Source organism: Strigops habroptila, chromosome 4, assembly GCF_004027225.2.
Source record: "Strigops habroptila isolate Jane chromosome 4, bStrHab1.2.pri, whole genome shotgun sequence".
Classification (NCBI taxonomy): domain Eukaryota; kingdom Metazoa; phylum Chordata; class Aves; order Psittaciformes; family Psittacidae; genus Strigops; species Strigops habroptila.
The window spans coordinates 22,893,691-22,919,682 of record NC_046358.1 but is presented as its reverse complement, the minus strand read 5'-3'; the positions used below and the strand labels follow the sequence as shown (position 1 = coordinate 22,919,682).

General features: G+C 45.9%; 1 protein-coding gene across 1 annotated transcript in view; it reads left to right on the top strand.

The window, feature by feature from the left end:
- The first annotated feature begins 2,545 nt into the window (after positions 1 to 2,545).
- RCOR1 (REST corepressor 1) overlaps positions 2,546 to 25,992 on the top strand; it is an 84,614-nt gene continuing 61,167 nt past the window's right edge. Inside the window, exons 1-2 of the mRNA XM_030481817.1 lie at positions 2,546 to 2,986; positions 3,082 to 3,141. Of these exons, the coding sequence (XP_030337677.1) occupies positions 2,800 to 2,986; positions 3,082 to 3,141 (247 nt within the window). The 5' untranslated portion in view covers positions 2,546 to 2,799. The remainder of the gene's footprint in view (positions 2,987 to 3,081; positions 3,142 to 25,992) is intronic.

The following is a 25,992-nucleotide window of genomic DNA, read 5'->3' as shown; positions in this document are numbered from 1 at the left end:
GCCTAAGTGGGTAATGGCTATGAAGAGGAGAGGAGGCAGGGAGAGGAAGTGAACGAAGACCGAAATTAGGCCTCGATTTGCAAAGCCGTACACACATGCCTTGGTGTATGTCTGTGGTCTCAGGTTCAGGTTCAAATTCAAGTTGAATACTCAGGTGTGCTTTTTCTTTTTTTTTTTTTCCCAGGCCTTCAAAGCAGATGGAAAACCATTTCAAATTCCACTCGAGCTCATTTTTTAATGAAAAATCAGGTATTCCCATCCTGCCCTTGCCTTTCTGGAGCAGAAATATTGGAGTACAGAGAAGAATAATGAATACTCTGCCATGTTTGCGTTCCTGTCTATCATGGAAAATGTATTCTGCACTAAAGAACTAATACGCTTTGCACTGGGAAATATTTGTGGCTGTCAGCGCTGGGGTTTAAGAGCATTGCTAATTATTCCCCTGATTTAGAACTGATATTTTTAAAGAGTGTGGGATCAAGACTCACTGTCGTGAACTTTAGTTTTGTGAACTAGAAAAAGTTATTTTTATGTGGTGTAAATAAACTTATTTTTGTGCTGTAAATAAATCTGGTGAATTCACAGGTACATGCATGTGTACATGAAGGAAACTGATTATGCATCTGTCAGTATATACACACAACACATACACCAGCCTCCGAGGAAACTAAATACTGTAAAGAGGTCAGTACGCTGAAAGAAACTACCATGCATTTCAAAAGGTGTTACTTACCTAATTTTAACGGAGTGAATAGTACATGAAAATTAGGGAGGACTCATTCCAAACTGCAACCTAGCAGTGAAATAATTTTGAGAACCTTAAACGCGATACAGAAGATGAACGGTAAACCCAGCACTAGAGCCCGAAAGCTCTGCCTCAGCAGCTCTTTCCCCCTCCCCCTGTGCAAATTCTCCTGGATTAAAATGGCAGAGGGAAGGAGGGGAGTGGCTGGGGACAGTTTGTCTGATACGAGATAACCGCTGCTAGTCAAATTGCACTTTTAATTGCACGGGCCAACAAATAAGAAAACTTGCTACAGAAGTTAATTTGAATGAAAATACAAGACACACCCCACAAGCTGCTTTTCACGATTATGTATTGTTTTCCCTCACCCTGCTGTACAGTTCAAGTCGCAAATAAAAGCGAGCAGTTTGTACACTTTCGTTGCCCATTTCTGTCAGGATGGGTCTGGAGCCCCCGTTCCTGTCCTCCCTGCCAAACAATTTTCCCCCTGAAGCCTGCAGGGTTTGCTGGTAGGAGCCTCGTATCCCAGGGAAAGGAAAAGTGGCCTCACTTCCCCTTTTGTTTCCGTCCCTCGCCCCTCGCCCAGGCTCCTTCCCAGTTTTTGGGAGGCTGTGTTGGAGATAGGGCAGTCGCACGCTCCCGGATTTGGCTCGGGGAAGGCACAAACACGCCGGACGACGCCGGCCCCGACTCCGAAAGCCCGATCCTAAAGCTGGCAGCCACGTGGAGAGGGTTTCCGCGCCGTGCCAGGCCTTCGCAGGCTGAAGGGGCAGCGCTGCGGCCCGAGCCCCCACCCCGCCGCAGAGGTCGCTTGGGGGGGCAGGCGCCCCGCTGACAAGGCAGGGGTCGTGGAAATCTGGGGCGTGGGGTCTGTTCATGCCGGGAGCAGAGAGGGATCTTGACTTGGCAGAAGAGCCTCTCGAGGGCAAAGGGAAGGGTGGGGGGCTCAGGAGCTACTCGAGGGGACCTCGGGGCGACCTCTGCCGCTACCTGGGGCAACAGCTTCGGCGGGCGGCCCTGCCTTTGGGGGAAAGCCGGGAGCTCCCTGCTGCCGAGGCCCGAACCTGCTCTGGGCTGCGGCCCCAGGGGTGCCCGTCCCGGAGGTGCACGTTTCCCGCCTGGCTGCTGGCATCCCCTCAGGGCTCTGCTCCCGGCCAGGGGGAACCGCCCCGACGCTGCCCCGTGCCCTCAGCGCTGCTCCCGGCCGGGCCGCCCCCCCCCCCCCCAGGCCACTCCTGGCCGCTAGGTTCCCCAGCGGAGCAGCCGCTGCTGCCGGCAGCAGTAGTCGTCCCGACCAGGCTAAGCGCAGAGCCCCAGCACCAACCGACCCCTCAGCCGCGCCCGGGCCGGACCGGACCGGCGGCACTAACAACAGCCTCCCGGCGACAGGGGCTTTGTATGGAACCCATTCAAACCACGCCGTAACCTTCCGCCGGGGGGGGGAAGGTAAGAGGCGAAAGTAGTCCCTCGATACCCTCCCGGGGCTGACTTCATGTTGGGGCGGCGAACCCCGCTGCCGCCCGCTCCGCGAGCCGGGCCACGCTAAGCCGCGGAGCCCCGCTCCGGCGGGAGCACACGAACCCGCCTCTGCCCCCCTCCGCTCAGCGGCAGCCCTCGGAGGAGAGGTATCGCTGGGCGGAGAGATCGCGGAGCCCTCACACGTACGGCCCAGCGATACGCCTCCACCTAACCCAGCAAACGGAAGCGCCGGGCCGCCACGATGGGCAGGAGGCGCTGTCCAATGGGCGGGCGGGCTCGCCTCCCAAAATGTAGGTTTAGCCAATGGGCAGGGGCAGGAGCGGGGGGAGGTGGGGCCGGTGGCAGGCAGCAGCGCAGGTTGAACGGAGTCCCAGCGCAGGGCTGGGATGAGCCTCAAAGTTCGGGGCGATCGCAGTGGGGGATGTAGCAGCGCCGCTGCCGCCGCGCACCGGCCCGGCCCGCCCCGGCTCCCGCCCGCCCTCGGCGCCTCCCACAGCCCCCCCCGCAGTTTTTAAACTCTGGTCTGCCCCCATCCCTTCTGCTCCACACCCCACCCCCCCCCTTTCCTCCCCTAAATGCCAGCCATGATCGAGAAGGGCCCGGAGGTCTCGGGGAAACGGCGGGGCAGGAACCAGAACGCCGCCGGCGCGAATAATAACAACAACGGTGGCAGCAAAAGTTTATCGGCTGCCCCCAACGGCAACAGCAGCGGCAACTCCTGGGAGGAGGGTAGCTCAGGGTCCTCCAGCGATGAGGAGCACGGTGAGGAGCGGGGGGGTGGCGGTGTACGGTAACCGGGGGGGGGCAGGGGCCGGGCGGGCCCACGCGGGTAACGCTTCTCCCTCTGCTTCCCGCAGCCGGCGGCGGTATGAGGGTCGGGCCGCAGTACCAGGCGGTGGTCCCCGATTTCGACCCCGGTAAGTCTTCATTAATTTTTTTTTTTCGGGGGGCGACTCCCCCCCATCCATTGCTTTGGAAACCCCCCCCCCATGAGCGGAGCCCGGCGGGCTGGGGGGGGGGGGGCTCCGCTTATTGGGGAGGTTCCAAAAATAATCCCCCCTAATTCCAGTCCCAAACACCCAGAGCAAGAACAAGGACCCCCCTCTCCTCTCCCCCCCCCTCCCCCCCCCCCCAGCACACACGGTTGATAAAAGAAGTCTCGATGCTTTCCAGAGGGCGCTTTGCAGGCAGGGAGGAACAGGGAAGCTGGCAGGGCTAGGGGAGGCAGGAGATGGCAGTTGGGTGGGTTTTTTTCTTTCTTTCTTTTTTGATTTTACCCCTTCCTGGACTCGTGTGTCTGTGGGCTCGGTGGCAGGGCTGGAACTAGAAGACAATAAGTTGTAAATGTATTTTTTTTCGGAGGTATTTAGAAGCGACTTGGGTCTGTATTTAAATTTTTTTTCTCTTCCTAAGAAGCTGCTCGCCTCCCCCCTCCAAAAAAAAATGTTTCACATTCCAGCTATTCTGCTGCGGTTCTTTGTAAGCTAATTTAAAGTGGTATGGAAGCAAATTTTGAGCAAACAAAGGAATTGGGGCTGTGCTGAAAGGCAGGTGCTGGAAGCACGTTAGTACTGATGTATCTCGGTGTATAGAAAGACAGGCTGTTGACCTCCTTAGTTTGAAATCTAAGCAATTCCACCCCCCCCCCCCCCGTATTGTTCCTTTGTAAGTGGAGGTTGAAGCTAGATGAAACCCTCCTCCTGTCTGGAGATCCTGGCGTTTGGAGTTGTCCCTTTGCCCAGCCCAAACTTAATTGAATCGTCCGCACCTCTTGCCTTAAAACAAAAAGAATGGTGTGGAACGCCACGGTGTCTCCTTATCGAATGATCCTGAGAGTTACTATTGTGTGGATTCAGGAAAAAGGTTTCTTGTGGATCATCCTCAGACTGTGTGCTAATATGTTGGATGCCTTTTTCTATTATTAAATGTTTATGTTTGTTCGGGGCGGGGAGAGGGCAAAGAGGGTTTTTTGGTTTTTTTTTTTTTTTTTGAGTTCAATATTATTTAGATTTGTTTATGGAATCATTTCTCCCCATTCCTTTCCCCCTTCATTTTCTTGACAAAATAAGATCCAAGGTCTTGGCACATGGGAACTCCATTTCTTGGTTGACCAGGAGGAGGAAGGGGGGAGGGGGAAGATGAGGAGGAGAAAAAGAAAGTGGGGGTGGGGGGGGAGAGAGGGGGAGCTGTTAGTTAGGCAGCAGTTGACACTGTTTTTCAGTCTGTAGGTCAAACACAACATTTCTGTAACACACAACGTGCATCACACTGGCTATTAGCTAGGTATCACAACAGTACTTGGGCTTTTCAGTCACCCCTGTGAATTATGCTCTTTTGTGCAATTTGTTTCTCTAACATAATAGATGGAGGGGGGCGGGAAATACTGTGTGCCCCTTCGTCACTGTTATGTGCTCAGTTATGTACATTGTTCTGGTTCTAACTTAAGCGACGTACAGTGACCTAAACAAAGATGATTGCTTTCTGGGCTGTGTGGAGTGGATGGGAGGGGGACGTGTGTGATGTAGAGAAGCAAATTTTTTTCTGAGTAACATATACCCTAACACAGCATCAGCAGGCACTCTTGTCTGAGTACACAGTGTAATATAGCAAGCTTTTAGTAGATTCCTCCGATGTAAGTGATCAATCTTCTGATGACCTGAGCGGGCATTGGGTTCTTTACTGATCTCTCTATTCCCGTCCCCCAAGTACACTTTTTAGTTAACAAGTTTGAGGTGAACTTTTGTCTGCTTGTCTGTTGAAGAGTTGGTTTCCTGGCCTGTGGGATTACCCAGGAATAATTTTGCAGTGCAACATTGTTCCCTGAATTTTGTGATCTCTTTTGGGTCTTGAAGGCTAAATAGCTATGTTGTGTTTATTTGGTATGCCTCTTTTGTTTCCCTGTATAAGAAAGAAAACCTTAAATAAGCTGCACTAAGACCTTCTGACTGAAACTGTTAAATTGTCCTGTCTCGCTGGTGGAGTTTCAAAGTTAAATCGATGGACTAGTGTTATCAGAGCACACAGATGCTGTGTCTGTTTCTCGCTAGAGATTTTGGGGACTGTTTGACCAAAGGATCCTAAAGCTTGAAGGTTCTTTGGTGTCAAGTTGTGGAGGCTTTCACCTTCAGATTAGCTGGCTGGTAAAATGCAGAGGGCTCATAATGCTCTAGCTGAGTCTGAGGGAAAAATGGCACAGACTAGGCCTTGTGTGTATTTCTTTCTTTTTTTTTTTTTTTGACTTACTGTTCAATTATACCTTGGGTTTGGCTGATTCTTATGTGGGTGTTCCTCTGTCCCCGTGCAGAGGGGCAGAGAAGGCATTTAATTTTGTTTCATTTCTCAGCCACATGTGAACTGTGGCAAAGAGCAATAAAATCAGGAAAGCCTTTTCTGAAATCCTATTCTGTGAGATTATGGGAGAAAAAAGAGGTAGAACAAGGCTGTGGTGGGATGTTGGTATGGGTTTCATGAATTAAATAGCCAGAGAAGAGTGAAAAAGTAACACATTCTTTGGCCTGAAAGTGAAGAGAGTGTCTCCAATGATTGCCTAGGTTTTGTGAGGGATGAGACCTCAGCACTTTTCAGTTAACATGGAGGAGGATAGGGAGTGCTTGTCTCTCCCTTTTTGAGCAGAGTATGAGGAAAATGATGAAGGGTTTTGCTTCATCCTTAAACCCAGAAAATAACAAGTTCTCACTCTGGATTAAAATATCTTATTACAAGTTTTTAATACTTCTTGTGGTTAAAACTTGGTGTGGCAGTGGCCAAGGAAAGGTCTGATGTGATTCTTTATAAAAATGCTCACGGCTGGAATCTTCTGTGGGAGGTGGTCCTTACTTTACTAGTAAATCTCTTTACGATGTCAAGGCCTATTCCCTGTCCTATATATTGGTAGAGCCTGTAGGTTCTTTGCCAAAGTTAGTGTTGGTATTTTTCTCACCTATCCTGATATCCCCTTACTCTGGGAGAGTAAGTTCTTGCTGCATTGATCCCACTTCTTTTATTCTCAGAAATTTACACCTTTGTTATTATTTGTAAAATAAGAACAGTTGTACAGTAAAGGCAAGGCTTTTGCAGAAAGCAACATGTTTATTAAACAAGCTGATTCAACTAGGGAGAAGAACAGGCAAAACTTTTGGGGCTGAAAATCTCATGTCAAAGCATGCCAGAGTTGGTAAAACTTGTGCTTCAGCTGTGTTTCGCTGCTTGGCCATGATTTCACAGATGCGATGTGAAAAATTGCTATTGTCTCTCCTATTTCTTCTCTTATTAGAGCTCAGAGTCAAATATTTGCCAGCTTAAAATTCTGCGCATTAAACAAAGGCTGGTATTGGTAGGTCAGCATTTCTTGTGAGTTCTTGGTCTGAGACATTGAAGATTTTGAAGAGGGAGAACTACTACGGTTCTTTTAATCCATACAAATGAAACCCACATGTCCTGTTAATGGAAAAACTCAGTGGAAGGAAACATTGCATATCCTAAAGCTAAATAAAAATCTTTAATATGGGGAAGCACTGATATTGTACTTGACCATTTTACTTGTTGCTTATTAATTTATGCTACTGGAACATTGAAAGAAAGCATTAGTGAGCACTTTAACACATCCAGTGAATTTAAGTAAAGATTAAAGCTTCCATAAGTTTGAGTGTTAAGTAACTCCCTGAAGAGATTAGTCTCTCCTAATTTTGACAGGTATTGAAGGCAGGTGAGCTTTCTGCTTGCAGCACTACAACTTCAGTTTTCCCTCATTTGTTGTGATGGTAGTAAAAATACAAGCCACATCTTGTACCTTAGGACATCAGCTGTGTTGGTCATCTTTGGAAAGCAGCTTGTGGGGCTATTTCCAGTGGAAACAGATGAGCAAAAGCTGGTTTGACTCAGTAGTGTCTTGTTGCAGAGATCTGAAGCTGGGATGTGTGTCAGTTGAGAGACTTCAATCCCTTGTTGGCAGTGCTGCTCTCTTCAGTTTGTTGTTGCTGTACTGTAACAGGTAAAGTAAAAACGGTGGAAAAATACTCTGGTGCTTTCACCTCTAAGTGCAGAAAAGCTTACTGGATGATGCTCACTGCCAGAATGTCCCTAATCCTTGAGGAGCTCATTCTCTGATCCACATTGCTGTGCCCTCTGTGCTTCTGCCCAAACACTTGGTATTTCCTGGCCTCCTTTCATGGCCAAGACTGTGTTGTTTCGGTGTTATCAACAATTAAAGTGAAAACAAACAAACAAAAAAACCCTTTTCAATGTAATCAGAAACTCTTGTCAGTGTAGTAGTGTCTTAAGAAGGGTAAAAAAAAAAAAGGCAAGCAAGCAACCAAAAGACAATAACAAACACCCCCCCAAATAAAAAAAACCCAACAAAAAACCCCAAACAAAAACGAAAACACAACCTCCCCTTCTTCCCCCTTGCCCCCCCCAAGAGAAAACAAACCACTCCAGTCTCTGCTGTCTTTGGTCTGAAATGCCTGATAGGAAAGTGGTGGTATGGTCAGGTCCTAGGGGAGGGAGCTGGTGCATCCATCCAGCTATCCATCCACCCACTTCGGGCTGTTAAAATTTGCCCACCCTCTGTCTATTTAGGATCAAAAGTGAAAGTGTGATAGTAGGACAGCCCCATTATGGCTGATTCCCGTAGAATAGCTGTATTCGTAGGGGAAATATAGCTATATATATAGGTGGTTATAAAGGCCATATTTCATTAGGTTGTATCTTCACCTAGTTTGCAGGGTTCTCTGCAGAAGCACCTATTGGCCTACACAGTAGAGACTGAGATTGTTAGAAGTCCCCTTGTGACTTACACTTGGCACATCCAACTCCGAGCCAGCTTGTTCTGTTTCTTTGTTTGCAAATAGTGCTGCTCCTAACAGTCCTTATAGTTTGCAAATAGTCTGAGTACCGAATGACTGTACGAGATGTGTGTTTAGGTGAACGGACTCATCAGAAAGTGGATGGGAGGAAAAAAGTGTGCTCTTCAGGTGAAACTTTGGGATCTCCATCTAAGAAAGTGTAGAAGTCAACACCAAACTCCTGAAACTGGAAATACTGGTATCCTGGAAAACTATCTCATCTCCTCACATGACTTTGCCTTAAATGCCCTTAGTGCAGCAGTCTCTTTGGAAACGAATGGAGAGTTATGAGGATGTTTGATCTAATCAGAAATACCAAACCATAATGTGCTAGCGCCCAAACTGTTTGGGCTGACAGAGGCTGCCTAGTATCTTGATAAACCAGGCATGCCTCGGTCCTTTTACTGTGGTGTGAGGAGATGTGTATCGTTCTAACAAGAGTGTGTTTTCCCCATTAAGTGGTAGAAAATTTAGGTTCTGTGGGCTTTCTCTTAAACTTTCTGGTGGGAGAAGAGGAGCTTTTCTCCCTAGTTGAGTCTGCTCAGCCCTTTTTTCCCTCATGGGCTATATTTGTCTTGCCCCCCTTCCACAAGTGTCCTCTCTGTATGTGGTGTGCTGCAGAGCCGATGAGAAGGTGCTCAACAGGTGCTGCACCAAAAGCTGTTGCTGAAACCTTGGGTTTTTTGGTTGTCTTGACCCCATAGGCTTTTAGGTACAGTCGAAGGGGGTTCTCAAGGTGAGACTGCTCCCCGGTAGCCCTGGGGAAGGGGGAGATGACTCCTGCCACCTCTTCATGTGTGTTGTGCTGGCAACTCTGCTGGTGCCTGGGTGAGTCTCTGTCTCATCTTGTCCCATCACCAGTACGTACTGCTCATCCAGTCACCATGGCAGGAGAGGGTGCAGTGCCACTACTACATGAGGAGAATGAAGCTGACTTGTAGATGCTGACGCTTTAGCTTATCCTCTTGTTTTTTAAATCCACTATGGAGAAAAAGGAGTAGTGCTCAAGTTGGAGACTTTATTATCCATATCTTTGGCACCTCAGCAGGAGTACAGCTGTTGATTTTGTGCCATACCTTTCTTACCGTTGGGCTGCTCGCCTGAGGGAGACTTTTTAAGTCTGCGTGGCTCAATAGTTAGCTTTCATCCGGTCTGTTCGCTTAATCTATGAGGAGGTGCAGAGACTGCTAGTGGTGAGCAGAGCTCCCGCTCCACCTTATGCCAAAGCATGGCTCTGGAGCTTTCTTGTTATTCAAATAGTACCAAGAACATCCTTCTCAAACCTTAATGCTGTAGTAAACAAACAAGTCTCAGTGCAGCCAAAGCCTGTGGCTTCCTTCCCTGCCTGGCACATGCAGTGTTTGTATGTGGAGGTAATAGTTGTCTCATGTACTGACAAATGTATTAATGGCTGGCTTGGAATTAATACTAGGTAGAGTGGCTGCTTTGTTCTTCATAGCTGGTTCCTGCTGCTTAATGAGTTGCTCTTAAAACTCTTGTTTTCAGCCCTAGTTAGGTCTGTGACTTGGCCAAGTGAAGGCTTAGAGCTCCCTGTGATTAGTCATTATAATTAGTTCGGAAATCTTTGCCTCTGTGATCAAGGCACACTGTATAATGCGGCTTATAGTGGGCTCTAGTCCTGTCACATACCTTCAGAGCAGTATAAATGACAGTGCTTTGTTGGACGTATGTATGTATTTTTTTAACTGTTTTGTAACTTTTAGTACACTTTTTTTAATAATGTGCCAGACAAGTAAATCTGAAGTAACTGGCTCCTCAGAAACTTGTGGTTACTGCTAGTCCTTGCTTCCCTCAGATAAAACAACCGGTTGTGGCCAAGGCTTGCCTTACCCGTTCCAAGTGTTAGGTAAGATTGGAACATGGTGACTAGAGGCCAGTTGAGTCTAGAGACAAAATCAAAAAGAAAACCTTGGGGTAGTTCGGAAGAGCATGCTCCCTGTCTGTACTTCTTTCTGCACTGGGTGACCTTGTCTTTTGAGGCTTTGGCGTGACGATAGAACAAGATGGGCAATCTCACGTTCTTAAGTGTTTAAACTTGAGAGAACAGTTTGAAATTCACTTCTTGAAAGCACAGAGTTGATTTGAAACTGAACGTGATCTTAAGAAATGCTTTTGTAAGGAATGTTAGATTAGGTGTGTCTTTCTTTAAACTTTACAAGCTTTTAATTTGTAGTTTCATATGCAATTTTGATGACTTTGTGCTTTTTGAAAGTGCTTGGCGTTAGTGAAGACAGTGAAGGTTTCTCCAGCATATTCTAGAATTGGGCTGCTTTTGTCCTTCCCTCACTGTTTGTGTTGAAATGCAACAGATTGTGATGGGACTGCCTTTAAGTGTTGTACGTCAAACTCAACGAATTTGCTTCGCTTCTCATGTAAGATTTTGAGATGGAACAAGTGAGGTTAACCTACCTTTTCAGGTATCTTCAAAATTTCATCTTTATGCAGCAGCTAGCTCTTTGAACTTCATAAAGGAAGTATTGGTAAATGTTGCCTCTCTGGGGGGAGGAGGCTGCAGCAATGTGATAAAACTGCAAAAATCCCCTCTTGGGAGGAAATTCTAGTCTATGCTTCCCCCTTCAGCCCTGTTCTATCATGCAGGTACCTCTAGGGGACATCTGCAGAGTCTCATGTGCCTTATGAGTGTGTGTAACTAGGTGTATCTCTAGAAAAATATTCTCCTATCCCATTAGAGGCAGGAGGGTAAGGCTGTGAGGCTTTGTCCTTTAAGTTATTTCGTCATACTTGCTACCCCCCTTTATCTCTGTGCTCTTCACCTGGATGGGATTCACAAATAATAATCTGAGCGTGCCAATGGCTTGCTTTTGCAGTGTAGTTGTCTAATGAGAGGAGTCTAACCATGTGGTTGTCTATATGGCAGTTCTGCTGTTTGTAGGTATCTGTGATAACCTGTTGTGACAGCATGTGTGCGTACTTTTAGATGACTAGATGTCTTATCAAGTTGGGGGTTAGTTTATATAGAGTCTTTGGTTTGAAAGTTGGGTATTGAAAGTTGAAAATAATTATTAGCGTACATGACCTTGAATTGGTGTCCTTCTAGACTTTACAGTTATAGTATGAAAGTATAATATAACAAATGTGTAATCATAGTTGTGGCTTCTGGGTTCAGAAATCCCTAAGGAATACATATAAACAAGACTTGCATGCAGGGGCACAATGCCTGCCCTCCCCTCTTAACTAGTCCCTGGAGAGGGCACAGAGAGATTCTAGTTCCACAGGGGGAATTGGGGCTGGATAAAGGCGAAGAAAAAGCTCTCCTGAGTAGGAAATGGCTTCGCCTCTTAAAGAGCTGAAGCGGCAGGACTAGGGAAGTCTGGTTTACATAACAGCATTGCTTTTGAAGCAACTCTTTACTTGCAGCTTGGATTGAAATGTGGAGTTTTTTCTCTTTCCTCTGACTTCCTACCTTCTTTGGGGATCTAAACACATCCCTCCGTTACTATCCGTAACATTGGTTTGAGTTTTGGCCATGCGTGAGTGGGGAGAGGGCAGGATTTTTTTGCCTCCTCCCCACCCTGTGTTGAGAGCTTGCTGCCCCACATAGCAGGTGCTGTTGGCTGGAGTTGTATATAGTTCTGTACTTGGTTGCTCACAGCTGTGTGAGAAGCTAAAAGTGCCACATCTGTAATCCAAGCATTTTTTTTTTTGTTCTAAACAGTGCAAATGATCTGTGGATACCAGTCTGCATGTCTGTTCCTCTGGCTGACATCCCTCCATCCCTAGGAGGGGGCTGCTCTGGGTGCTTTCAGCTGGGAGTAAAGGGCTGTAAAGGCAGGCAGGCATACCAGGTGTAGCATTTTACTTTCTCAGTATTGTTTTCTGTCTGGGAATCTTAAAGATGTCCCTCCTGGGACCCCTGTGCTGATTTGTGCAGCTGCCACCGCACTGTTCATGACAGTAGCCATGGGAACACAAGTAGGATGGTACGAGTTTAAAACTCCCAACTTGTTGCTAGGCAGACCCAGCTCACAATGTGTGGATTAAGTAGTCTTAAGAACAACACCAACAAAACCCCTGTTCTGATATTCTACATCTTCCATAGGGGAAGAAACTCTGCTCACCCGAAATTCTGGGTGTTTGTCTTTAGGCTGGTAGAATAAAAGCAGCCCCCAGTGGGTCCCCAGATACCAGCCAACTTTGGGGGAAAGCCCTCTTGTACATCTGAATAATGAGTACCTGGTGGCTGGGTGAGCAGGAGTTTCAGCAGGTAGGTTTTGACATAGCCTTTACTTAAAGTGCTGTGAAGTAAAGCGGTGTGCCATCCAGTGCAAAACTGTTGCACTGCTCATATAGTCTAAAAGTTGTAGCCTGCATTAAAATAGATACTGCTGAAAGTGACATACACTCTAAACAAAGGTCACAGGCTTAAAATATCGCAAGATCACTTCTAAACTCTGGCTGTAAAAACTTGAAATTATGACTAAGACAAGGTAAACACCTTCAAAACTTGCACTGCTTCGCAGACTGTTAGCATAGGTGTTGGTATGTGCTGGATGAGCTTGTGTAGACCTTTTAACTTGGGCAGTCTCTTGTTGATAAGTTGCTGTGTCCCAAGCTCATGTTTTGGCACTTCTTCTTCAAGAAATAAGGGCAGTCCGTTCCCTTGTGTTATTTTTTGTTGGCAATGCCTGACAAAGGATGTGTGGCAAATTGTAGGGGCCTGAAGGGAACCTAGAGAACCAAACTTTAAGGGAAGGATGGGCCTTGAGTGTACCTTGGCGGCTGAGCTCTAGCATGGTTTTGCTTCTGCAGCTGTTGGCTTCCTGTATCACAGCAGTAATTTGTCATGCTCTGCCCACTGGTTTAAATGGATCTTTTTTATTTTATAAACATCTGATGTGCAATAACTGTCATTCCTGTTGGAATAAGGCCATTTATAGAGATGCTCCCAATTACCACCTGCTCTTTTTCTTCCTTAGCAAAGTACACTCTTACCTAATTTAACCTCCCACAGCAGCTAGTTTGAAGTAGTTTTCTCTTTGCACCTTGGCTCACTGTTATCCCTTTCTCTTCTGACTACCTTGAAAAGCTGCAGCTGTCCTTGCATGTCCTTCCAGAAGTTGCCTACTTCTGGGGGGAAAAGCTGCTTGGTTGGTTTGTCCTAAATGTTTCTGCAGTCAACTCTTTTTGTAGTCAGCTCAAAGATTGTTTTCCTTTAATATGCCTCAGCTTTTTTCTTCCCCTTTTCCTAAGTTGGTATTTGTGGTTCTCCCACTTTCATTCTAATTTGTGTACAGGTTTTAGATCCTATCTGTCCACCCTTTTACTAACCCAGCCCTGCTCAGGTTTCTGTGCTCTTCTCTGTGCTGTGGGCCCTCTTTCCTGTACCTGGGCTCTCCAGGAGAGCCACCTTCTCTGTGCCTGAGCTATACTGCAGTTGTTCTCCCAGGTTCCTTCTCGGGCTGGAGGAAAGTGGTTGTGGCTTTTGCTTTGTTCTAATTTTGCTCTAAAACAGGGGAAAACATAGCAGAACTCTGCCCCTTAACCTGTTTTACATCTTGCATGCCTCTCTGGATATGGTACCTGATTGCTTTTCAAGCATTTAGATAGCAGTGGTGGTTTTGCCTTTTCAGGCTGCTTCTTCAAGGCTTTTTATTTCATCACTGAAGAATTTCTGCCTCAGCTTCTCGTGTGGAAGCCTCAAGGTGCTACTTGCTCTTGTAGGAGCAAATGCTTCTCCCACCTTTAGCCTGCTAGAGCATCTGTCTCTGACCGGTAGCATCACTCTTATCCTGTGCTGTTGCTGCTGTGAGTAAATAGGTGTGTGAGAAGGGTGAGAAAGTTGATCTCTGCTGCAGCCAGGGCTGCCCTGGGGACAGGCTAAGCCTTAGCTGGCCCCTGCCGGCTGGGCACTGGGCCCGAGCTGCTGGAGGTAGCTCTGAAACCTGTCCTACGTATTTGGAGAGGAGGGAGGGGAGGTCTCCTCGCCCCATTTGTGAATAAAGCAAACCTCAGGGCTGCTGGCTGACTCAAATCTGCAGGCAGCAAGTTTTGGTGCAGTGAGGACAGGCAAGTGCCACGAAGAGCTTTTCCTCTTTCTGCTGCAGACTCAGCCTCGGGCTCACTGCTGGGTGGTGCTATGGGGAGATGGGAGGGTACAGCTGGATCTCATCTGAAGTTCTCATCACCTCTCTTCTCCTGTTAGACTTTATACAAGTATTGAGTAACTTGGGGGAGAGGCTTGCTGGTGGGAACTTGGTGGCAGAGAGGAGATTTCTCAGAGCTGTCCTCTGGATTTCAGCCCAAGATCTGAGCTGCCTGGCAAATTGTTTCCTCCTGTGCGTACTGGCTTTGAGAAGGGGGTTTGCTCTCTGGGAAACTGCTGCATTGTGCTCTAGCTCTTTCTGTATCTTGGGTGGGGTTTTAGTCCTTGGTTTGGTTTTTAAAACGGTGCCCACCCAGCGATGTGCATGGGATTAGTTTCTTTTGTTTCTTGGACAGTTTCAGGTGAAACAGCAAGCGGTCTTCCATGTGCAGGTCAGATGCTGTCCTTGTGGTGCAAACAGGGCAGGCACAAATTCAGCCACCCTGCCAACAGTCTGAAAACTGGCAAGGGTTTAGGGGTGTATTTGTTGATTTGGGTGGAAAAAATGACTTTTTATTGGAGCAGAAGCAAAGGTGATCTGAGTTGGGAGGTCTTGCATTTTGCTCTGGTGTAGCCAGTGGCTGAGGAATATTCATGTGGTGGTCCAGAGCAGAGATGGGCAGCATTTGTTTTGCATGGCAATCTGAGACTGGCTTACTGGCTGCTAAGGATGGATGTATGTTGAGAGGACCTTTATAAAGGCTTAAGCTGTTTAAAGCATGTGTGAAAGTAGTTACATTAGGCAATGTCTTATTGTACCCATCTTGCTGAAGTTATTTTGAAAGATGGAGGAGAAATAAAGACAGAACTTCTAAACCCCCTAATTAGAATATTTTTAGAGATCATAAAACCAAATAAATGAGAAGTCAGGAGAATTAGGCTTGGAAGCAGTCCTTATTGCTCTAAAACTTGCTGGGAAGGGACTGTTTCATGTCCTCTTACCTGAGCCCTTGCGAAGAGGCTCTGGGAGCAAACAGTGGGCTCCTCTTGAAACCAACCATCTCCTGCTCAGTTCGGTGGAATGCTGTCCTGTCTGGTTATCACTCACTCTACTGCCACTGCTGTGTTGCCCAGAGCAGCAGTCTGTCCTTTTGTTTCAGCTCAAGAGAAGGAAACTACTGGGTGCAGTAGTGTTCCTTGCAAAATGATTTCCATGTCTGCTGAGGGAGGGGGTGGGTAGGAGGAGATGCGATGGGGTCTTTGAAAGAGATGGGTAGGAGAAACCTTTCCAGTGCCTATAGTGCCTGTATAAATAAAGACAACGGATTTAATTCATGCTGGCAGAGCTGGGACAAAGCTTGGAGCAGGTGCACACCCAGAGCTTGCTTAAGTTGGATAGATGCCTGCTGAAATGTTTATAAAACATGAGAATAAAAGGAAAAAGGTTGTATTGAATCTTTTTTTGATGATGCGTTTTAAAAATAACTTGCATTTCTAAAGTGAGCAGCAGCTACAGCCAGGGTTTGAAATACTGCCTTGGTGCTTGTAAGCCGCAGTGGGAAACACCTGTGCTGCAATACGCCCTGCAGCAGGAAGGGATAGAATGGTTGGGTGCTGCTTGCTCACTGTGGTGCTCGTTGGCTGCTGCAGTGGGGTCCTTGTGCGCTAGGGTTGCCTTCGCACTCTTGTTGGTACTCTGTTCTTATTCTTTCATCAGTAGACATAATTTGGCTTGATAGCCGTATTTCGCTGCTGTTCAACTGATTCCGAGCCTCTGGAGTAGGAAAGAATGAATCTAGTTAGTCTTAGCTCAGTTTTACCCCCATAAAACTATGGTGCGCAGTTGAGGTACTGAAGCTGTCTTCAGACTAAGGAAGACACTACTGCACTAATGTGCTAATTTTATACTCTCACTTGGCAGGTTGCCTTTGTAATCAAAGGGCTGGAAATTTTTCAGTTTGAACAAAATGTTCTAAGTAGCTGTTCTCTAGGTGGAAACGGATTTGGTATGGGATGCTGCCTTCAAAAGAAACATATCTTTCCGTATGTTTCTGGACATAATCATTCTAACTAAAATTCTAAGTGAAGCTTAGTTAAGACCTGAGTAATGCTCATCTGTGGAGTTTCCTTAGAAGAGGTGTATCTCATCAATCTCCATGCCTCTGATGGGAATGGAGAGGGGGCATGTTTTCGGAAAGTACCTGGAAGTTTTAGGAATGAAAGTTGTAATGAATCGCAACAGAACCATTCCATAATATGTCATTTTCTCCCTGTTTGGTTAATAACTATTGTACAGGCTTGGTAGAGAGCATGGTCAAAATACAAAAGCTCTTCCAAAGCAAGTTTGGAAGAGAATGTCCTGGTGAGTTTTGCAGTACCTGACACATGGGGATTATGCAGCAGGGAGTAAGTATCTGCTTCTCTTTGACAGTGAAAAAGTAATTAGAAACATCTTTTGATGCCCTTGGGTTTTTTGCCCTTTGTTTTGGGGAATCAATGAGCACTGACCAGAGAACATATGTATCCAGACTTTTTCCAATGAAAACGTCCACAGGAGCAGAACAATCACAGAGCAATCATGTATTTTTAAAGTGGTTTGAAATGAAATGTTAACTCAAAGGCTGTGTTATGTTACTAGAAAGCTTAAAACAAATGACAGAATTGCTTCCAGGCCATATGAAACTCATGTCTTTGTGTTGCCTTTGATTATTTTTTTTTTTCTAAGTGGATTCCAGTGTTCTTGAATCTATATGGAATTTTAAATACGCTATTTTCTAATAAGCCTGAAATTTCAACTTCTATAATGAGAGTTGGCTGCTAGACTTTGTTGGTTTGAGTTTTACAAAACTCTGTGCTGTATGTTAAAAGGACAAGCTGACTTGATGACAAGAATGTGTTTTTTCTTGTGCATTTTGGCAAGACTGCAGTCTTGGAGGGCAACTGTAAGGAGAAAGAAATGGGTGAAGATGTGAAAATGATGTGAGAAGGACTTGTGAGGTCAGCAGAGCTGGAAGCTAAGTGTCATAGAGGGGAGGGGAAAGAGGAAGAGAACCAACCAAAAAGGGCTGAAAAGTGGCAGTGAGGAAAATCTTATTTGGAAAAAAAAATGTTGTGCTGTTAACGCCCTCTTCTGAAGATGCTTGGCTATTCTTTCTGTTGTTTTAGCATTTGATAGATTAAGCATACAGTTGCTGGTGCAGGTGAATGCAGATCCACCCTTCCTATGCTTTGTAGAAGATGAATTCCTGAAATCAGTGGACAGCCAGGCTGGTGGGGTGATGATGGAAAGGATGCTACATTGATGACTATCTTACATCAGCCTTTGGCTAGTATCTGAAGGCCTGAAACATCCATGTTGAGCTACTGCTGCTGCCCACAGCAGCTGTCCTTGTCTGTATTAGGGGCTTACATACATGGCTGGTTACTGTGCTGGCAACCTGGTGATGGCAACTTGCCTGGTGATGGGAGAAGCCAAGAGCAGGCCTGTCCTTCCTTTCTTTCCTCCCAGTGAAAGAGAGCTGTGGCTTTCTCTACTCTTGTGCCCTCTACCAGCCCTGCAGTAGTTCAGGGCATTCAGCTGAAAATCTTCTTTGCTGTGGCTTTTGTTCTATCTTACCCAAAAGCAGTTTGCTCAGAAGTTGAGGACTTGCATAGTGGGATGTAAGTAGTGTTCACGGCACCTGCTGTTGTTCCTATGTCACTTGTGATTTCCTGTGACCATCAGCAAAGTGTGATGTCCCCACAGCATACTGTTTGCGTGGCCCTGCTGTGCTGGGCTAGAGGAAGCTTGGTCACCACTGATCTAATACCTTGCTTGCCATAACTTGAGTTAAAGATGGGCAGGGAGGGGGTTGCAAGTGAGCATTTCATTCATCCAGGGCATGGGGACCTCGTGTGTGACTACCTTCTGCTGGTCTGTACAGGCCACAGGAAGTGTGAGCAAGCCACATGAACTGCTGGCTCAGGGCAGTGTGCCTAAGCCAGGTGCAGGAAGAGCAGGACCTTCCTCTGCTGTTGGGCTGTCCTTGCTGCAGCGGGTGGTTACTCTGGTGCTGAATTTGGCCAGGTGTGCCCAGGCCCCTGTTCAGTAAGAGCAGGCACTTTGTGCTAGTGCTGTTAGGCATGAGGTCCATGTTGTACTTGGATCACAGTACAGCTACACCCTGTTGTTTCACAGATGTTTGTGTCACAACTGTAGGGTGACAAAGATGATACTGTCAAAGCAGATGTTTCACTTGCATTGTAGCGAGTGAACTATCTCCATGCAACTACAGTTCAGTGGAGTAGGAGTATGGGCTAACATTGAGGGAGATGATGGGAATACTGCCTCCAAATAGCCGTAAATAAATAGTCTTTGGTTGCAGCGAAACGCAGCTAGAGCGAGGGAATGAAGTAATGATCGTGAACAGATCCTGGAATGAATTGGATGGGGAAAGCTGTCAGCACACCAAAAATGGCCCTACTGTCTAGGTATCTGACTAACTGGCAGTGATGAGGGAAAGAGCACGTAGGATGACACTAGCCTCTGAAGGGTTCTTTGGGACATATCTGACCACTGGAGGTGGCTTGCGGAGCTGGCTGATAGGTTCCTTCCAGAGTTTAGATATGTAGTAATAACAGAAGGCGGGCAGTGGCGGTGGAAGAAAAAGAACTTGTTCCCCTTTTGCAGACATTTGAACTGTAAGTACAAGCTTGGGCTGGGGAAATGACTGCTGTCACCTGCGGTGTTCATGGCTTCTGGCACTTAGGTCCCATCACAGTGAGGAGGTTGGGACATTTGTGTGCTACAGGGAAAGTAGCCACTGTTTCTGTTTAAGGCAGGACTTTCAGTGCACAGTTGATCTGGGTAGAAAGATGAGTAATTAGCACCTCTACTCTGCATGTGTGTTCTCCATAGCTAAGCCTTCATCAAGTTCTTAAGTTTCCTACTCTGTTAGTCCCCAGCTGGGTCACCTCTCTTTGCACAGTGAAGGCTGGACTTGAATGAATGAGAAACCAGTTGGGAGGTGAGCCAACTTGGTATGCAGAAAATGTGGTGATATTTTGCCCCCTTACTCCCCATTTTCGCCCAGTGGCTTAAAACCTTGTTCTAAAAAAGCATCCTCCAGTTAATTTTTTCAAATGGGGAAACAGGCAAGGCTCCTTCTAATGAAGGAAGGTAAGCTTGGTTGAGGTTTAGGTTTGCCCTGCAACAAATGCTGCTGACATCTGAAGGTAAGAGGTGGTGACTGGAAGAAGACTCTAGAAAGAGCTTGGTTTCATTAAGCAAAGGCACCTAAAATCTTGACATGTGAGAGTCATTTCCACTTGGCATAGACTGTGACAGGTGTTTCACCGTAGGAGACTCATTGCTTGACACTTCGATGTGACCTTCGGCAGAAAGCTGAACCTTTCAGCTTCCTCTGTTTTACCTTGAAGCTACTTGTGTTGTTCAGTATGTGGATGAGAGTGTAGTGAACAAGCGTGTGTACACCTAGAGACATTAGAGAAGAAACCGGTATCCAGAGCAGAGCCAGGGCCAGAATCCCCCATCTGATTTGGTGAAAAGATGGGGAGAGGAGATGTCAGTGTTTGTGGTGTGTCTTGTTAACGGAATTGGTGCATCTAAAGTCTGATCTGACCACAGCAGACTAATTCATCTTCTGAAGGTAAAACAGGAAGAACTATTCCTTTGTAATCTGTCTTCTAGAAGCTGAAAGTGTTACTGGCTGCAGGGTTTCTAGGGTGCATTAACTATTCCACTCTGAATTCCTTGTGGAGACAGTGTGCTTGCTCTAGCTTTACTGCAAAGTAAAGCAGGTGCAGCCAGTCCTTGGCTTGCCTGGTCATCTTGAGGAGGAGTCTACGTTTGTGTTCTGGGAGGGAGGAAGACTCCAGCAGGGAAGGCAGAAGCTAAATTTATGCATTTCCCTTTCAGGCTGCTTGGAAGGAACAGAAATATATATTAAATGTGTGTTGGGGTTAGACTCCTGTGCCAGACCAGTGCTGTGCATTATGAGCAGCCTTGATGTGTCTCAAAGTTTAATTCCTTCCCTGTGTCTGTAACAGAGTGATGAGTGACTGGAAGGTTTCCAGGACTGCCCAGTTCTGCTCATGTAAGGGCATATTTTTCTGCATTACCTTAACTTTTAGTTCATGCTGGTGCCTCTCTTCCTGGCTTATGCAAGAAAAACTGCTCCTGGGGACCAGTGGAGTTGAGGAGTCCTCTGCTCTGACTACTTTGGTGTTGTCCCTGTTCCTGGAATGTCACATCTGTGGCTGAAGCCTGGCATGGTGTAGCAGCCACAGCCCTGGAGCAGGGGCATTTTGCTGGCTCAGGAGAAACCCTCTTCCCCCTTAACGGGTTTGGAGGTGTTTCTTGGTAGTTTCTCTTCCATGGTTTTTTTTTTTTTTTTGTATTTTTTTTTTTTTTTTGTTGTTTTGTGGTGTGTGGTTTTTTTTTTTTTTTTTTTTTTTTTTGTGGTGACTATTTCCCCAGAGGGTTTCTGAGAATCTGAAGGCCTGTCCTTGAAAATCTGGGAGGGGAATACAGGATACTGGAGAAGGTAGGGAAACTATTGGGGCAGTGTGTTGTGGCATACTGGATTCAAGCAAGTGCCTGAAGCTCAGAGTTTCTCACACTCAAAGGCCTCATCTACTGTGAAAGCTGGAGAAGTGAATGCCAGGTGATGCTAACAGAAGCATGTTCACTTCTCTCAGGCTCCTTTCTAGCTGCCTGCCTAAACGAACACCCTCTGCATCAGTCACACCATTGTCTCATGCCTCTAAGCTAATTTTCCCCATAATGGTGTAAAATAGGAAGTGAATTCCAAATCTTTATTAAATGACAACTCCAGCACTATCTGCTGCTCAGCGATGTGAGTTCACCTGGTCTACGGAGACACCACAACATTTGTCACTCAGCCACATGCAAGGTAGCCAGAGGGTGCTGAGTGCCTGCCACATCCATCAGAAGCCCTTGGTAGCGGAGCTCAGGTTTGTTCCAGCCTGCTGCGTGCAAGGTGCATCTACAACATGCGAGTACCAGTTGTTTGGAAATAACAGAACTCATGTTCAGTTGGCTCTTGGAAGGGAGAGATTAAAAGCAGGTCCTCGATGTATCTGCTGTGGTCTGTGGAAACCAGAGTCTATTGGATAGTGAAATTATCTTCCTAGGTTCAGTTATAACGGAGCCTTAGGGCACCCTGAGGGAAATAGGCTCTTCTTACTCTCTTGTGGAGGCACAATTTAAGGAGGTCCCTCTCAGGGTTCAGTGCTTCCTGGTGACCTGCTTTACTGTGAGATGTTATCATGACATGGACAAGCAGAAGCTGGTCCAAGGCTATGACCAAGTATGCGTCGTTGCAGTTTGACGTGTGTTATGATAGATGGGTATGCAGGTGAGTCGAGAAGAGGGTAGGAGGTCAGAGTAGCTATAAGAGCTTCTCCTGGATCTAGCAGCCAAACAGCCATTGTCCTGTACTTTGCGGGGTACATTGGCAGTACAAATCAGTACTTTGTGGGAATGGCTTGTGGAGAGAATGAAACAAACACTGGCTCAGTAACCTGCTTGCTGGCGTGCACCCAATGTCTTGAAAATGAGTATGCTTAAGGTGTATTACCAGCTGTGCAGGGCATTTTGTGTTTGACAAAGTGGTTTCTAGCCGTACCTTGGTTATCATAAGACTTTGTGGGTTATATCTATCCCAATAATATAAATCATCTGTCCATCTAGTACAAAAATCTCTGCTATTTATTCCCAGAAACTTGCTTCTGGATTATCAGTGTGTGAACACTCTGGTGGGCTAAGCACTAAGCCTGAAGTGCATCGTGCTGGCTTGGTCCCTCCTTGGTGCAGTATGCGCTGGATGGAGCACCTGGGTTCAGGAGCAGTTACCTGGCTGCCTGCTGCTGGTGTCTTCAGTTCTGTGAAGTTGTATGCTTTTAAGTGAGTGATATTTCTCAGTAATTGGGCCATGGGCTTGGAAGAGGTGTGCAGCACCATGTTCTGCTATAGAGCTGCTTGTAGGGGAGCGCAGAGCAATGTGGCTGGTATTTTGAGAGCAGTTTTTGAAGCCCATTGTTCTTAAGTACGCAGTGACTGGTTATGATCAAGGACTTCTAGGGTGGCTCTCTCACTAGTTTGCAAAGGTCTTTCCTCGTGGCTTTATCAATTACAGCTTTAAAAAGGAATTGCTGGCTCTGTGCAGGCTTGTGATGTTGGGATATGCTGTTAGTTCATCTTTGAGATAAATGCGTGGGTCAGCTGTGGGCAGGCAGAAATGCCTAAAGTAGGTGCTGTGTGGCCAGCAAACGTCACCCTTCTACCAGCAGAACTTGCTGGGAGGTGGTTTGCTATAGCTGTACAAAGCAGAGCTCTGCCAATATAGCAGGATACATGCTGGGAATGCTCTGGGGATGCTTTTGTACTTAACTGCTGTGGAGTAAATCCATGAACTTCAGAGCATAAATGTCATGAACCGGAGCCCAGCTAGGTCAGTGGAACAAGTCCCTTTGGGTCAGAGGACTGTAGGTTGGGCCTTGTGTTGCCATTTCTCGTCCCCTTCCCAATTTATTATGTGAAAGAATTGTAGGTTTTCCCCCCCTCCTCTCCTGTTTATTTTTATGTAGCTGATTTTAATCCACAGTATTGTCTTATCCTATCACCTGTGATTCTCCACAATTGTAAATTGGTAAGAGACTTGATTAAAGTTTAGCAATACGCTAAAATCTTTTTTACTAGTTTAGAAGCTTTTAGGATAAGAACAACAAGATTTCTAGAACCTGAATGTCTTCTCCTCATTTACTTAGCTTTTGTTTTAATAGCTGTCTTTTTCAGGCAGTTCACCTGGTGTGGTGGTAAGGCTTACTGTTCTGAACTTTTCAGAATCACTTCTGCCTGCCTGCCTCCTAAAGGCTCTGCACTTGGTACCCACAGACTTGCAGTGCCTGGTTAGAATAAACTGATGTGACATGTGAGGAAGAATGAACTAGGGAAGTAGGAGAGAAGACTTGTATCTGAAACTGCAAAGACATAGCCTCCTTTCTGATGGCTAGTAGTTTGCTTTTCTTTCTAGTTCACTATTTTATTCCTTCATTTTCCTGTGCATTAGTCTTTGAAATACTGCTAGAAGAGGATAGGCATAGATGCAGTTTCCTCTCTTCGGAAGTCTAACAGAGATAAATCATTAGCTTCTCTCAGTAACTAACTTATCCTCCTTAACTACTGCTTTTTGTTCCTGGGTTTTCCAGAAGATCTTGCTGACTTGCAACAAAACAGGAAGTCTGCAGTGCTGTAAATAACTGGGTGGTTCAGTCTGATTTTTTTTTCCATCCAACATTTTACCAGCCAGAGTTAAAATTCCTTTTCACTGGCATAGTTGTCCTGAGCTAGGGCTAGACTTTCTCTCAGCACATAATAATCTACCAAGTTTCATTATGGAGAAATGTGTGGGATTTGAGGGAGATTGTTTTGGTCCTGCCTTGTCCTTCTGCTGTATTTTGGCAATATTCCCTATGAAGGTACTGTATGTGAAGACACTGCAGAATGTCAGAACATCCTTGGACTCAGCTCGAAGGTTGCTGTCTGTCTTAACCTGACTATAGGGAAAGAAGGCTTAGTTCAGCAGCCTCTGGGGAGGAGCACACCAGATGGACACACAGGATTTCAGTTTCCTGGTGAATTTCTGCTGCTGAATTGACACAATCATACCAGTCTAACTGTGGAGCAGCCTCTTTCACTGCCAGACTGGACATAGTATGTTGTGACTACTTTTTTACTGATAATAACTGCTCAGGTTAACTTGCTCTCATCTTCTATATCTGTACAGAGATTTGAGTTGTGTTATGTCTGTCCCTGCTTGGAGTAGCAGCTACATTGGTATGTTTACTGTACTCTGCAGTGACATTCCTGGATAGAAGAACTTCAGGAGCTCCTTTTGGTAGCTTAGGTATATGGGTATCATCCTCCTGCTATGTTCTTTTAGTAGTTTGTTTTAAGTGGAGCTTAAGCTGTGTAGCATACCTCTGGGTACAGATCTGCAGAGACATAGGGTTCTGACTTACTCTTTGTCTGTACTAAAAAGCCTTTCCTGTATGAGCTGAGCTAGGGTGTGAATTTAATCATCTTTAAGGCTGCATAACTTACAGAAGAACTCTGGTCAGTTGTGAATAGCTTGCTTTCCCCTTCCCAATGGAGTCTCCTCTTCAAAAGGGGTTTTGTGAAACCTTAAATAATGTTTGGAAAGCTGCAGACTTTCATAGGTAGGCAAGGCATCTTATATCCTGCTAGATACCATTCTGAGGCTGTGAGCCCAAGGACACTTGCCTTTTGTCCTGCTAGAGTGAATGCTTTCTGCTCTTACTTCTCCCCCTGCCTTCCTCAGGACAGGAACTGTTTTATGGAGATCTCTGATATCTAGATCCCTGAAAAGGCCTGTGTCCAAAACAAAAAGGGACACAGCTACCGAGACACTGGCACTCTTATCTGCTCCTGTTAGCACTGGAACCAGATGTGCAACTGCATTGGTGTCTATGCTGCTCTCCTGCAGAGCTCCACTTTTTTTTCCACCTCAGAGGGGGCATTTTTGTAGTTCAGTCTGCTGTGGAAGTTGTTCTTCAGCAGGCATTGTGATCTGCATGTGTTGGTAAGATGTTAATACTGGGAGATTCATTCTTCGGATGTGATGGATGGAAGCCTCCTATGGCCACCATTACCTCCAGGTGGAGGTCAACTTGAACTGACTTCTCATTTCAAAGTGCACTGTGGGAAAATTTCCCCAAGGTCTGTCTTTGCCTGGCTCGTGCGTGGGTAGCAGTTCTTTCTGCCATGTAGCATGGAATGCTGTCCTGATAATGGCCTTTAAACTTCCTATGTGTGTCTGCAAAGTGCTGAGTATTGCCACAAGTTGAAGGAAGGAGGAAATCGAAGCACTGAGGTAAAATGATTTGCTTCTGCTCTGGGGAACAAAACATACTTTCCCAATAGCATCCCTATTCCATGTTCAGTCACTTTCTCTGATAGTTGGAAATAAATCCGTTTTCATACAGCTTTTTTTTTTTTTTTTTTTTTTTTTTTTCCCCCAGAACTGCAGTCCATAAGCATTCTAGCAGTTGATCTAAGCTTTTGTTGTAACAGTGCTTGAGAGGAGAAAACATGGGGCTTCTGGCTGAAAAGCAGCTTCACAAATCAGTAATGAGATGCAGGGAGTCCCATTCCAAGGATCAGATCTTTTAGGTCTGTGAGTAGAAAATAATTCCCCTCTGTGTTTTGTTTGTTTTAATACAATTAATAAAGTTGTTTTATGGGTGTTTTGTTCAAAGTCAGAAGGTCAGACTAACACAGATCTTCATAAGCAGAAGTAAATGATACCTCGGACTGTTTCATAGATGATAGCATTGTGTTTCATGAAGACCAGATAGTTCTCTAGGGCAAGATTCAGTACATGAAACACCACTTAATCTCTATGGAAAGGTCATGATGTGATGTACTAGATGTGAGGACCCGATAGGAAAAAAAGAGTAAGTCACTAGCTCTCAGAATCTACTTTCCCCTCCCCAAGTTAAGCATGGAAAAATCAGAAGGGATATTATTGAGATAAATATAGGATTAAAAGTGAAAAGCTTTAAATGGAGATGACTGCTGCACTTAAGTTATTCAGAATATTTCCTGTTACTAATGAATTCCAATGTGTTTGCTTCATTTAGGAAAAAAAGAAAATCAGTACATATGAATTTACTGATAATGTGGGAACAGATTAATTTTTTGTCCTTGCTGTTCCCATGTCACAATGAAGGACACTTTTATGTAGGCTGGGATGTTGCATTTGTTTCTTTATGTTGCCATTATGACACTAGGTCTTTATTTACGTATCATTTCAGAG